The 15,240-nt window shown below is 41.2% G+C and overlaps 1 protein-coding gene across 2 annotated transcripts; it reads left to right on the forward strand.

Moving 5' to 3' along the window:
* Positions 1-292: 292 nt before the first annotated feature.
* On the forward strand, positions 293-15,020 carry stard10 (StAR related lipid transfer domain containing 10). Of its 2 annotated transcripts, XM_084559221.1 has the most exons (7): positions 293-749; positions 857-1,230; positions 9,567-9,714; positions 9,798-9,901; positions 12,628-12,745; positions 13,231-13,283; positions 13,964-15,020. In XM_084559221.1, exons 2-7 carry the CDS (start codon positions 1,072-1,074, stop codon positions 14,168-14,170), a joined length of 789 nt encoding a protein of 262 aa, XP_084415347.1. In that variant the 5' UTR covers positions 293-749; positions 857-1,071; the 3' UTR covers positions 14,171-15,020. The 2 variants fall into 2 exon arrangements, with proteins under 2 accessions (XP_084415347.1, XP_084415346.1); XM_084559220.1 differs by having other exon boundaries at positions 293-1,230.
* Positions 15,021-15,240: the final 220 nt, after the last annotated feature.

Below are 15,240 nucleotides of genomic sequence, written 5' to 3' on the forward strand. Positions count from 1 at the left end.
GTGCGTTGTTCGACTTTCACAACAAATAGTTTCTCTAGCTGTAAGTGTAGGCCTACTGTAGTTTTGCCACGACACAGACACAAAGGTTAGCCTAGCATTAGCCGCAAGTTGCTTAGTAGGAAATGTGAACAATAAGCCAATTACAAAATTCTAGCCTAAAAAGGATTGATCAACAAATAGCCTAAGCATGTAAACCATGACCTATTTTAATGATAGGGAGGTACACTGCAGAAAGTTTTACTCACATCGTGTTTTCAAATAAAGAAACAAAACAGCTGGGCAAGTTGTTTTATAAGTATGCTGGGGATCTGGGCATTAAAACATCACAAATGCATGCTTTAATGAGGTCTGCAAACTTTACGAGGAGCACCTAAAGGCAGCACAGGGAGGCGCTTCCAGTGTAGCTGTCGCTGCGTCGCCTACCAGTGCCTGTGCAGCCTGATTTCTCCTCTCTCCCCCCTCCTCTTCCTCTTATTTCTCACTGCATCTCCTCCACCACCTGCCACAGCAGCGACGCAGCGATGGAGACCTTCTGCAAATTATTGTAAGCCCACAGGAGAGCCCATCTGAGACAGAAGGAGAAAGAAAAGCAGAGTGAGAGACATAGCAGGTGCAGACAGAGAGGAAGAGGCAGAATCGCAGGGTGGTAAGCGGAAACACAGAAACATATGGTTTGCCTGAGGAGCGGCTGTTTCTGTGGATTGCTGAAGCGGACAGAAACTTATTCACCCACCGAGATCAGATGAAAGGTACGTTTCATCCGTCCATCTCGTTTTTTTTTTTCCGGCACTTCTCCGCATTATTTTCGTGCGCTCTCACCTGTGCGCGGCTGCGCTTTGCACCTCTGTTTCATTAGTTTGTGCAGGGTGGATTGCGGTTATTGGACCTCCCTGAAAACGCGCACGCACACACGCGCACAGACCATCACAAGACGCAGCCTACAAAAGCTCGCTGCAAGGAGGAAATTGAATTAGACAAGTTATTCCTGGAGAAGAGGAGGGGATATCGCTTCGACTCTTGGCTTCTCTGAGCTCACCAGGGGCCTCTCTCTTCTCCCGTCCTCACGGAAACATGTCTGGCCAGACTGTGACCATCCCGGACGACCGGGCGTTCGCCAGCTTCAAGGCGGAGTGTCTGTGCGAAGAGGGCTGGAACATGACCTACAGCAAGGGGGGCATCACGGTGTGGACCCAGGCTCTTGAGGAGGGGAAGTCCGTGCACAAAATTAAGGTGAGACTTCAGAATAACCACAGGTATGAATTATAACTTTAAATAAATGCAATAAACTTCACACAGTGTGCTAACTACACTGTCTAGCTATTGAGCACAAAGCTTCTACTGGAATAAGAGAAAATATGCGAACATAATCATCTGGCAAAAGTAGGAAAACAACTGGGGATGGGGAGAAATAAAACCTAGCTGCATTATTTAGTTGGCAGGAGAGTGTGTTTTCCTAAATTCCCCTATGATTTAAACTGCTGACATGCTTGAACCACATTTTTTTTCCTCTGCATGGCCCCTTTGTAGTTGCAGAGGCATCTATAACCCCATTAAAAGCAGATTTGAAAATGCAAAGTGTATTTTTTATCATCCCTCTGTGACCAGGTGAGTTTTGTGCAACTGGAACACATCCTCTTTTAGATGTGTGTAATGGTTGGAGGATGTGAATTGATGCCTCTTACTACAGAGAAGTGAGAGCTGGGGGAAATCTCAGGAGGCAGGTTTAATACTCTGGAGATGCACCATCCCTTTGCCAGTGAAACAATTTTTCAAGTCTCTATACAAGAGCGTATCATGTAGTGTTGAGTGTAATGTGTCAGCTTATCTTGTTTGCTGCTGTTGAATTAAATTTGCATACAGTTTGACGTCCATTTAACGCACAGGGAAATGAGTGAGGCACACACTGAGATAGTGCAACAGGCAATGAAACCGATTAGGGATTTTCTCAGCTTTACAGTATTCTAAACTCACCCAACAGTATTTCGGTTAAATGACTGGATTAATTGATCATTTGTGTTGTTTTCAGATGTTTTATCGGCTAAAATTAACCCCTCGTTCAGAGTAGAGCTGGCTCAAACAACATCAGGCAAAGTGCAGCAGGTGGAAAAATGTTGTAGCTCCTGTTTAATTGTTTAGGTAAGATAATGTGACAAGTATGTGAAAGTACGCAATGGGTAAACTTTGTTATCTTTCTAAGCATCAGAGTGGGGTTGATGTGGAGGCATGATTAGGACGCCGACGTCGCCTTTAGTCTGCTCTGTATCATCTAACATGTTCTATCTGACTACAGTCATTAATAATGTTTCCTAGGAGTTAGAGGATAAAAAATGAACGAAACAAATATAGAAAAATTGCACACATTAAGATACAAAGTGAAAGTTTAAAAAGAACTTGTAGAAATAATATGAGCAAAACTTAAAACTTGATTAGGACATTAAAAAAGAAGATGTCAGTTTCAAAGTAATGCTGGCATCTGTTTTTGCCAGTGCACACTATCATTTCCTCTTACAGCCTCAGATGTTGCCAAGGAACCTGCCTGGCTGGTAATTTACCGCTTAACCGGCTGAAAACCTCTTGTAGTGTTGTCAGTTTAACTTGGAAACAGATTTGACTTCACAGCCTACAGTTTTGGGAATGCTGCTTCCTCCACAGATTACATGCTCATCAGATAAAACCAGTTTAGTGTCGGCTGCTATGGGATACGTGTTCCTGTCATCCCACATATAGGTTAAAAAAATGAAACTCATTCTCTTCTGTGTATGTGTGCTTTTCTGCGTGTGGATCCGGGTCTAGAGAGCGTGTGTGTGCCGGCAGGTGTTTACTCTGTTAAATAAAGTGATGTGTGTGCATGGGTGTGTGTCTGTGTGCACAGGGGTGTTATCTTCATGTGCAGAGGGCTTTTCCCTGCCCCCTCTTCCAGTCTTTTTGCCTGTGTGTGTGTGTCTGTGTGTTGTTTAGGAGCCATTCAAAATTGTGTACGTTGGCCTAATATATCTGTGTGATTCCTCAGGGTATGTCCTGTTTGTGATGAAGAAGAGATGTAGCGTGTCTGCATCAGCAGAGAATAATGTGTGTGTGTGTTTGTGTGTGTTTAAGAGGGTAGGGATCTGGTTATACATGATTTTTCATACAGGACAGGTGCGTTTCCTCATGACAGCTGTAGAGTGCAAACACATTGAAGTAGAAAAAGCACACACACACACACACACACACGCATTTGAAGCTTGGGTGGGGCTACTATCTGTAACTGCCACTTTACCTTTATGTAAATAGGACAGTAACAGAAGGTGGATTTTTGCATTGTATATACTTCCATTGTCATTAGACCTTGTCAAATACACTGTGTCTAAAGGGTGACATTCATGTTATTTTGGTCGGAGCTGTGGAGTAGTAGTGGTGGTGCAGCTTGGGACCGAGGGGTCCCGCTGTGTCCATGGCTGAGGTGCCCTGAGCATGCATTTAACCCCCAAATTGCTCCCCAGGGGCGGTCCTGAGAGGCTGCAGCCCACTGCTCCAACGGTACACACTGCTGTGTGAATAAATGGATGGGTCAAACAGCAGGAACTGCAATTTCCCCACTGCGGGAAAAAGAAGGGTTAAAATTATTATTATTATTATTATTGAGTAGTTGGTGTGTTTGGTTGCTGACATGCATCAGCAGAGAGGCATGCTTTTTTTAACCTCTCTGCCTGTTTGGGCTTCTGTTATTCCTACAGAATTAAAAACAGTAAAGAAATGCATATGCTAATGAGTGTGAAAGAGAACAGGCTGACAATCATCATTATCATTAGTGAACTAATTATCATCAGGCTTATTAACACAGTAATCTTTGCCCCTGCCATATTCATCAGTAATGAGTTTTATCAACAATCAATCCACATATAATGGATGTGTGTGAATATGTAGGTGGCTTTGTTTTTTGTATCAGTCGGAGCGTGTCTCTTGCAAAGCAACACACACATGCAGTAATAACAGACAATCACACACCCAGGCTTACCTTCCTCCATGCTGACACAGAGGGAAGCCGGGCTCTGAATCATCATCCCCCACCCCCTTATAATTGTCTTCCACAATCATATATCAGCACACCCAGAGGAGCACATGATGGGAGCTGACAGGTTGGGAGAGGGGAGCGAGGGAGGGAGAGAAGAGAGTGGCAGGGAGAGAACACAAGTGGGTGAGACAGGGTATGAGGGAGTGGATTAAAAGTGGGTGTTGTGGGTTGGATGTGCTGGTGTCAGAGGTCATTGGGTAGTCTAAGTGGGAAGAGGGCGCTGTTAGGACAGGCATGAGGAAAACAAAAAAAGACACGCAAAACCACACACACCTATTGTTTGTTTGTCTCCATCCATCTCTGTTTTATCTGTATGAACTCCAGTTCACCCGCTTCTCCTTGCTTCTGTCGAGTTTACTGAATTAGCATGTAATAGAATTACACACACGTGTACTTATCTAGCTGTACGTCTTCATTCTGTGCTGAATGTCTTTTCCTCCATACAGTTGTCTTCTTACGCCTTTTTCTTTTGACTTTCCTTCTTCCTTCTTCCTCCTACTCCTGTCTCGGGTTGCCTGAATACGACACATATATTATTCTCTCTGTTTTTTTCTGACCTACAAGTTCTTTGCCAGTCTGTCAACACACACACATATTTCAGTTACGAGACAGTTATGACACTGGTGTACTGCTTATGATAGATTTTTCTGGATTTTATATATTCTACATCTGCAGTAGCTGTATTTTCATCTAAAGCCCCTCAAACACGGGCTTTCTACAGTCAATATAAACTGGGTTGGAAATGCATCATTCTGTGTTTTGTATCATATCACTGTGATTGAAATTTCACAATAACATCCTATTTCTAGGACGGTATGTGAGATTTCTTTTAGTATGTAAGGCACCAGTAGTACATAAATTGCATGCAAACTGCGTTAGTAGCTTAGTATGCCAGCACTGGACCGTAGGCTGGCATAAATATCCTACAATTCATTTCAGCAGCAGTGAGGTGGCAGGTTACCACGGTTACTAGTCCTCCACTTGCAAGGAGGGTCTGATGAAGATGGTTCTGTACTGAGCAGTCCGTCCGAAAAGGTCGATACAAAAGTACATTGAATGATGGTAGACATATTGAAAACATAGAGTATTGCATGATATATTAGAAGCAGGTTATGTGTTTTTTTTAGTTCCACAATGGAGAATCCCTAATGTAAAAATAAAATTGTAATTTCCTACAGTTTGTTCTTAACTACTGTCAGTATACATCATAGTATAGTGTCAGTTTTTCTGTTTTGTTTAAGTTTGTTATGTTATGCTACAGAAACAGGATGTGACCTCAAGATGACTACCAGTTACAATGCCAACTACTCTGGAAAACGGCCCCGTAGGACCATGAGAGTAGAAAATACATAAATAAATGTACAGTGTATAATCCAACATTTCTTTGTAACTGGTGGAGGTAGACTAGAGTGCAGTATTAATTAAACTAAAACCCGAGTGTGTGGGGCGGAAGTGTGGGCAGGTCATCGATAACGCGGCTCCACGTGGCTCCACTCTTGGTACTGCGCAGACTCTGGCTCTAAACTTGCAAGATGGCTCCGCCCATATCCCTGGGAAACTAGCGTCAGTTTTGCCAATGCAGGGAAGTGAGGACGCGATGTCCATATTTGTATACTGTTTATGGTATTGACCCACTTTGTGAGCCAGGCTCAAGTGGTCATTCAAGGTATGCCAGTTTAGGCTTTAACTTTTGCGTTTAATAGGCATTACATTAGTATACACAGAGCAATATCTGATCACTACCATCATTAATCACATTCAGCCAGTTACTTTGTAGCATGACTGACTGGTTTCTCTAATGGCCTCTAAAATACTAATTCCACCAGGTAAAATACTTATGCATTTGAAATAGTAGTAGTGTTGATAGCAAAATGTAGGAGGTCCCTGTTCAAATTGTTGCATTAAAATATATAGCTTCTTCAAAAGAATATAAGATGTAACAGGATTAAACAGGACAAGGACATTCATTCAACTTTAGGAGCAATATGCTGTATCTAGCAAAAGTAACTCAACTCAAAGGCCCACAAAGTTTTTATGTATAGATGTTGAATCACATGCAGCATACAATAGTCATAACTTTTGGAGATATATACAGTCTAAAAATGTGGATGCATCTTCAGTGTTTCAGTTTATTTATCTGCTGACATCATGGTGGTGGCACAGTGTTCAGCACAGTCATATCTCACAGTAAGAAGATTCTGTTTTTCTCAGTGCTGATTCCTTTTGTGGGAACTTTGTCTATGTTTGTCTCTGTTTCTTGTTTCATTTCATAAACTTGTAAACCTGTTTAATTGAAAAGGTGTCATCAGGGCCTCAGTGCATCTTTGTAGGTTCAGTTTTTAAACTCTGTGATAGTGTTGACATCTTTGTTGTATCTCACTCAACGCAGTTTGGTGCATGGTCTTGTCGTCTGTTTTCACACCTTGCTCACATATACACTGCAAGGCCAAAAAAAAAAAAAAAAGTAGCCACCTGGATTTAACTAAGCAAATAGGTACAAGCCTCCTATTGGATAATTAGGAGGAAAATTGGGTTATGAACTGTCTAACCCATCATTAAAAACTGGAAGGTTAGTGGGGAAGCATCGTCTTTGAGGAAGAAATGTGGTTGGAAAAAAATCCTGATTGATCGTGATCGGCGACCACTTAACAGTAACACATGTACAATGTGAAGGGAACTCAAGGGATTGGGACTGAACAGCTGTGTAGTCTTAAGAAAACCACTAATCAGTGAGGCTAACTGGAAAAGAAGGCTTCAATTTGCTAGGGAGCATAAAGATTGGACTCTGGAGCAATGGAAGAAGGTCATGTGGTCTGATGAGTCCAGATTTACCCTGTTCCAGAGTGATGGGGGCATCAGGGTAAGAAGAGAGGCAGATGAAGTGATGCACCCATCATGCCTAGTACCTACTATACAGGCCTGTGGGGGCAGTGCTGTGATCTGGGTTTGCTGCAGTTGGTCAGGTCTAGGTTCAGCAACACTACCTGAATATACTGAATGACCAGGTTATTCCATCAGTGGATTTTTTCTTCCCTGATGGCAGAGGCATATTCCAAGATGACAATGCCAGGATTCATGGGGCTCAAATTGTGAAAGAGTGGTTCAGGGAGCATGAGACATCATTTTAACACATGGATTGGCCACCACAGAGTCCAGACCTTAACCCCATCAATACAAGATCTTGATGAAAAATGAATGCAACACTGGATGTAAATAAATCTTGTGACATAGCAGAAGCTTTTCGAAACAATACCACAACAAATGTGTGCTGTAATCAAAGCTAAAGGCGGCCCAACAGAGTGTGTGACCTTTTTTTTGGTGGTGACTTTTTTTTGACAGTTTTTCAGGCAGTGTGTTACATCCAGATACATTTGGCTTATACATGACTTTCCCTGTCAGCGGTCGTATCTCTATTTTCTGTCTCTTGACTGCTGCCCAAGTGAACTAGTCATCTGATACCTGTGTGAATTACCAGAGGATATTTAACAGGGTATTTTCAAACACCTCTTTGTATATCACATATCAGTCCACCTCCTAAATAGACATATAAATTAGCTCCTTTGTTTCCTTGATTAGGATAATAATGAGGATAACACTGACCACACTCGCATGTTTTTCTTTTGTCTGTTCTGTTTTTTTTTTTGTTGTTGTTGCTCTCTGTTTTCATCCTGCATTTTCTTGTCCTCACTGAGGGTTTTGTGTTTAGAAATGTAATTTCAGCTTAGCAGTTTCTTTTTTTTTCACACTGTGACTGTTGGGAGACCATGTTTGTGACAAAGGGCTGTATTCGGTTGTTAAAGTTGATTTGAACAGAAGTGGCTCAGAAAAGTGAAAGAAAATGCAACAAGTGTGGATTCCATTTTGATCCAGACTTCTGACATTGTTGCACACTATGACATTGCTGAACCTGTCAAATTTAGATAAACACATCTTTTTGGGAATCTTCTGCTCTCACTTTCCTGCTCTGAACAAAGTTAACAAAATGCTTTTTATGATCCTAATGGTCAAAGTAAGGATTTGATAGCAATTTTTAAACATGCGTAATCCCCTGGCCTCTCCTCAATGTTGTAAGCAAAGATGTAAGCATGGTAACACACTACAAGAAGATGATTAACATGTAAAATGTTATATCCTTAGACTGTATATAACTATGGACAATGTGTCTCCACTCCCTCTGCTTGGCCATAGTGAGTTCAGGGATACCCGCAGGGTATCACTTTTGAGGACCTGTTACGTCGTCCATCTTCATGCACAGTCTATTGTATCTGCTTGAAGGCTGCATGCTTTTAAATGGGCAAATTTTGTGCTGGTACTCAATAGGTTATTATATCTCATTAGTTATTGATATTAAAGACTGAGAGGAGACCTCCCATTTGAACTAGACTTGCTGCTAAATGTAGAGTGACAATCTTCTCAAATTAAGTCTTCAGGGAACGTGGGAAGAGTAGATTGAGCTTTAAACCATCTTGACTGATTTGTATTGGGAGTTAAATTCATCTGGGATGATCCGGCCACATCTGTCTATTTCTTTTTCATTTGTTCTTCTTCTCTTGTTCAGTTTTTCTCCCTTTATGTCTCATTTCTTTTGGTCTCCTCCTTCATTGCGCTGTCATTTCTGATGTTTTCACTCTCTTATGTCTTGACAAGACTCTTCCTTGTCTTTCTTCTTGTTATTATTAAGACTAATTCCCCCTGACAATTGTAACTGTAGTAACAACTTTACTCTGGGGCTGTAGGCCTCTCTTTACCTGGAGGTGTAATGCCATCTTCTCCACACACAGGCAGGAGTCTCTGTGGTGTCATTAATAAGCTGAGGTACAAATCAACAGCTGGCAGCATGGATGCATAAACAGCACCTCATATTTTATTTAGTAAAGTATCACTATATTTCAGATAGATTTAACATTTAAAATTGAATCTTGGTTTAAAGACAGACCTGCTGCCACTCCTTCACTCCTAGAGACCATTTGACGTATGTCCTGTACTGCATGTGCTGTTTTCCATTTAAGTGCTCAGGTCTAGTAATGACTCATCTGTGGTCAGTGGCCTGTCTCTCCTAATTTTGTGTTGCTCGCTCTTTGTCCCACACACACGCGCTCTCTCTCCCTCTCTCAACCACCTGATGTCTCATCATCCACACGTCACTTGCCATATCTGTTTTTTCCCGGATCCTTCAGTGCTTACGTCCACACACATCCTCTTACTTTATATTTTCACATTTGCATATCATATTAGGCATCGATGTTGAAATGTGTGTTGTTTCACGCCTGCCCTTGTCACCATGAATACAGCTAAACCCTGTAGATCTTGTCAACACTGGCACGGTGCTTGACTTTGAAATCATGGGTTACAACTTCATTAAAAATGAATAGATTTTCCTACATCGTGGCTTGCAATAAATGCTGAATCACACTCTAAACCCAATGAATGTTTACTCTACTTCAACTATCATGCAGCACTTCACTTCCAGCTCTGTCACCTAAAAATGAATCTTTTTCTGTGTGTCTTTCAGTGTCGGATGGTGTCTAAGGACGTGTCAGCGGAGACCATGTACGACGTTCTCCATGACATAGAATACAGACGGAAATGGGACACTAATGTCATCGAGACCTTTGATATCGGGAAACTTACGGTCAATGCAGATGTTGGTTACTACTCATGTATGTAGCATGTTAGGGGGAAACACACACACAATGTAAAGTGCACATATTTAGTTCACTAATTTTTTGTTTGTTGTTAAAAGGGAAGTGCCCAAATCCTCTTCGTAACCGTGACGTCGTCACACTTCGCTCCTGGCTGCCAATAGGAAAAGACTACATCATCATGAACTACTCTGTCAAACATGCCGTGAGTATACGCACTAATACACATGCTCAGCTACGGCCCTGCTCAGTCATCCCTTGATAACCTTTATGTGTGTTCAAAGGTGCATGCGAAGGCACCACTGTGAAGCAAACGAGTCGAAATTAACATGAGTTTATCAAGCTGAAGGGCACTGTGCTGTTTGATAAGTCCTTAGACTTCAGTATATCATTTAAAATTCTCCTCGTCTTGCACTGAACCACTCCATCCAGGAAGTGTGGACAGTTTGGTGCCTTTCCAAAGAGAGAGTACTATGATACCTCATGCCCTTGATGCTTTTACCTTACAGAATGGGAGATGCTCTGTGTGCCAATACCTCCCTTTAAGCGTGGCATAGTAAATTTGATTCAGCTGAACATATTGTGTTTTCAGTTTGGCTTCCAAGCTTTTTAAGAACTTGATTAAATTTGAGCAATGTTGAGAAGTTCACTAGAAAACTCACTCTCTCTTTGTCTTTCTGTCTGCCAGTCTTTTCCAGTCTCTATTCTCTCGTTCTCCTTATCTTTTCTGTCTTTCTTGCTTTTGTCTCACCCTTGTTCTCCTTTTACTCTGTCCCTCTCCCTCTTGTTTGCTCACTGATATAATGTTTACAAAAGGATAAGGCCTCTCATGTGACTGTTAGCGGTTGACTTCCGCCTCGCCTTCCGCATTCCTGCATCAATTAGTGGTTACGAATGTAATAATGTGTGTGAGTGCAGACTCTGTGTGTGAGTGTACAGTATGCGAGTGTGTGTTCATATGTTTGTGTGTTAGACAAGGTCGCTCTGATAATCAGCAGAGCCTGAGGGCTTGACTTGTGGAGTACAGCTTAGTGGGATACTTAGCAGAGTGGTGAGCTTGTGCATTCGCCACCAGGAGTCAGTCCACTTATATAGTGTCTTCCATTCATTATTCATCTTTCCCATGATTAATAACAACTGATTTTCAGGGATCAATACACAAAGCTTTTTAGCCTTTTCCATCCACCTGCCGTGTGTGTGGTCTGTTCCACTGCAAAACATGCCATTGTGCAGCTTGTTAGTCTAACTTGTACGTGACCGAGAAACTGTATGTTTATATAAGGGCAACAGTTGCTAATGAATTCTAGTGACTACTTAATCAGCTGATCATTTACGTAGTGTTTCGGTCACAGTGACAGCATGGCTCCAGGGACAGCAGTGCTGGCCCGTCTGCCTGTTCATTGTTTTGGTCCGAGCTGAAAAGTTTCAACAGCTATTAAATGGATGAATGGGATGAAATTTGACGCAGATATCCATGGTGATCAGATCATAATCAAGTTCCCCAAGATCCCCAGAGCTGTCTATCTCACTCGTATTTTTGTTTATATTTGACTGCGACCAAATACTCACACTAATGCTGATCACTCCGACCTATGCTGAACTTTGTGTGACTGGTGCTAATTAACAATGTTAGCCTGCAAACATGATAAGATGGTGAATAAGATAATCCTTTAATTACTAAGATAATCCTATAATTCATCCCACAGTGGGGAAATTTCCCTGTTACAGCAATATATTACTAAGGACAGTGCACAAGAAATAATATTAGCATTGTCAGTGCGATCACGTTAGCATGCAGACGTTCAGCTCAAAGAACCACTATGTTAGTATAGCATTTCTGATTAATTAATTATTGTCTAAGATCGCTATTGCAAGTTATTGGATTTCAAACTGAAATGGTTTGTTCTTCTGACCAACAGTTAAATTTCAGTAAGAGTTCGTCTTTGACTCAATACTCTCAATACTTACGATGCTTGCACACCCATTGACTTCTGCTGCACTTTTAGCATACAAACGTTTAGCTCAAAACGCCACCATGTGCATGTACAACCTGTCTCACTATTGTATAAAATAGCTATTGCAAGTTACTGGATTTCAAACCAATGTCTTGAAATAGTTTTTGACCAACAGCCAAAAAGCCAAAGTTGAGTGTCAGTCTCAGGTGAAGTAAACCACAGCGTTTCCTGGCGCAACGAATATTTCAAGATTGGAGAGAGACACCTCAGAGGTGACTAATACTTCCGATTTACTGTACTTCCCCCTTTAAAAAACCATTAGGTCAGAACATGCTGTGTGATTTCCCAGAAACCTGCAGATGATTCTTGAAAGCTATTGTTGTACTGTCAGCAGAGATTCCTACAGTGTTACCTCTTGGCCGAGAAGTGCAGTTGCCAAAAATATGATTCACATGAGTCAGACAGTAGTGAAAAGATAAAGAGTTATCAAAAGTTTTCCTTTGATAACGCTTCTGAGCTGACTACTGCTGTGTGTGTTAAGCTCTCTGCAGTGTGCCTGTTCCAATTAATGAAGGCTAACCAGTGCTGTACTTGGTACTTGGTATGAATAATGATCTTAGATATATAGTCAAAGAAGTCAGCAGTGCAGCAGTTGGCTAAATCTAGCCTTCAGTGCTGTGATATCAGGGTAGTGTTGCTTCGGTTTACATCAGAAATATAATAATATGACAGCGAAAATCAAAAAAGTGAGTGTCTACACACCCTTTTACACCAGTCACAAAGAGCTACTTTGTATACTGTACTTCCTAGATAATATCAGAGAAGGCACATTGTGTGAAAGGCATTAATGTCAATTTAAGTAACTAGCACTAATTCAAAACAAGCTAACCTGCAAGAAGAGTTTTGCAAAGAGCTTCTCTTCTTGTCCAGTTATACTTTTGATTGTGTTGACTTTGTGTGTCTGTTGTCTTCACAGAAATACCCTCCTAAAAAGGACATGGTGCGTGCTGTTTCCATCCAGACTGGGTACATGGTCCAGAGCACGGGACCTAATCACTGTACCCTCACTTACATGGCCCAAGTAGATCCACGAGGTAACAAACATACACCCAGAAAAGACTAAAGCACACTGGTGTCCTTATCTAGGTGCTTAACGCATGCTCAGAGTTCTATGAATTATTCATTCCCCTGCCTTTATGTCAAAAGGAATTGCCATAGTAACCATATGAAGGACAATCTATTTTACTGTCGCACCCCTGTCTCTTCATCTTTCTCTCTCTGCTCTTTTTCTGTTCAATAATTATTTTTCTTATTCTCCTTTAATTGCGTATATCCCTTTAGTTACTTGTTGGTAGTGGTGGTTAGATGTATTTGTGTGTGTGAGAGGCATCTGGATGCAGTGAGTATCCAGTTACTAAGCCTACAGTAAGCTGGTGACATAACATGCAAAAAAGCAAAGCAAACTTTTAATCCCCCTTTTATGTCTTCCTCTTCCTCGTCTTTCCCTCTTTCACACTGGTTCTCTGTCATTCTCCCACTTTGATCCGTCTCACTGTTCACTCTGTCTCTCTCTTTGCAGGTTCATTACCCAAGTGGGTTGTCAACAAGTCTTCCCACTTCCTTGCTCCACGTGTAAGTCATGTACAAATTAAGATAGATCTGTTGAAATGTGTTGATGTGTTGTGCCTTTAGGTTACACAAGGTACCTGTCAGGTTGAGAAATGTATAGATCTAATATGTAAAAAACACAGACTACACGGTGCATTTATCTAGTCTCTGTGTGCACTGTATTCCGTTTGTTTGTTAGTCAGTTTGTTGAAATAGGGCAAAGCTTCTCTACAGAGCGCCCTGGGACGGAGCAGTCTCTTGATGATGATCATATCAGAAAATGGCAACCAAGCTGATGACTTCAACATAATAATTACAGAAAGACTTATTATATGTAGTAGCTCTTTTAACTTTGATACCGTGAGAAATATGTGACAATACCTGATGATTTCACCTCTGTCTCCATCTGTCACACCTTTACTTTTGTCTTTGTATTTTGTCACTCATCCATCCTCATCTCTATTTTATTTGGACTTCCATTCTGTTTGGACCTTCTGTATCTGTATTTTTTAATCTCTGATGAGTTCAGCCGTGTCTGCCTTATCCGACAGTTGACCAAGAATGAAATCGGCAAAGCTTTCAAGTGCCCTGCCATAATTTTTTGTTAAATTAGCAACCAAATTAGTTGGGGATCAACTTTAGTTATTAAAGTAAAAAAATATGCTGTCTTCCCTTTTGTCATTTACCTTTGGTGCAATTTCTAGGCCATGAAGAAGATCAACAAAGCCTGTTTGAAGTATTCAGACTGGAAGCAGAAACACAACCCTGCCTTGAAGCCCTGGCTTTACCCTGAACAGACTACATTACCCAGCATCCCTCTCTCTGAGCTGAGCATCCAGCATGCAGACAGCCTGGAGAATATTGATGAGAGCTCCCTGGCCGAGGCCCATGAGAGAGATGACAGCGACTAACACAAACACACACAGTCATGTGTTCAAACAGTAATGCAGGGATACATGAATGCCTGATACACATCCATAATTACATGTACGTATATGTGATTCTGATTTCTGAGTATGTGTGTGTATATACAGTACATGCACATACATTCATATAACACATGCAAATGCGCATGCAGACCAACAGGCACATGTATGCAAGCATTCATGCACAAACACATACTTCACCACACACCTATATTTATAATGTATGAACATGTACAGTGCATATACATATATGCACTCACAAACACGCACCCACTCAGTCTCAAGGGGCTCCAAGAATACTTATTTTTACAGGTCAGTAAACTAATATATAGTGTAATCAATGGCTGTTCAAAGTTTCTGATTGGGACCTATGCAGATTATAGCAAAATATATTTTCAATATAAAATATTGTTAAAATGACAGCACACATGTGTTGTTGTTCAAATTATGACATATGTATTTCAAAATAATAGCGTCCCTTAACTACTCGTCCCAGATCTCCGTGCAACCCACATATAGACATACTATTCATTTATACTATGCTAATGCACACAGACATGTGTACCCTTCAGTTTGTATCTCCCTGCCTATGTTGTCTCTCTGTCCTTCATTATGTGTCTCCATCACATTTTGTAAGCACATAATAAATATGCAGGTGTGCAGAAGGCAGCTGGAACCCCCAACCCAACCTGCATCCCTCTCTTTCTCTCTTTCTCACACACACAATCAGATTTACACCCACGTGTACTGTCTGCTCCTCTATTTGAGAGATGTATGAATGTATGTAGAGTTTAAAAATTAAATACAAATTCCTACAAAGGTTTTCAAATTTCAAGGCTGATCTGAGTGTTTTTTTCTGTGTATGTGTGTGTTTTACCTGTGTTACTGCCTTCTCTTAGGGATGTGTGTCTGATTCCGGCTTACATAGCCACGTTGACGCTAAAATAGATTTAAAGGATCATTGACCTGATTAAGGAGATGATCCGCACTCATTCAAACTCTCTTCATGTCACAGACACACATAAAACCATTGATTTTGAAACTGCTTCCATGGT

Source organism: Chelon labrosus (genome assembly GCF_963514085.1).
Source record: "Chelon labrosus genome assembly, chromosome: 13".
Lineage (NCBI taxonomy): Eukaryota > Metazoa > Chordata > Actinopteri > Mugiliformes > Mugilidae > Chelon > Chelon labrosus.

Excerpts from the sequence above, each read along its gene's own strand:
- stard10 (XM_084559220.1), top strand. The coding sequence starts at position 1,072 with ATGTCTGGCCAGACTGTGACCATCCCGGACGACCGGGCGTTCGCCAGC. Across the intron at positions 1,231-9,566 it reads AGTCCGTGCACAAAATTAAG|TGTCGGATGGTGTCTAAGGA; the intron begins GTGAGACTTCAG and ends TGTGTCTTTCAG. Across the intron at positions 9,902-12,627 it reads ACTACTCTGTCAAACATGCC|AAATACCCTCCTAAAAAGGA; the intron begins GTGAGTATACGC and ends TTGTCTTCACAG.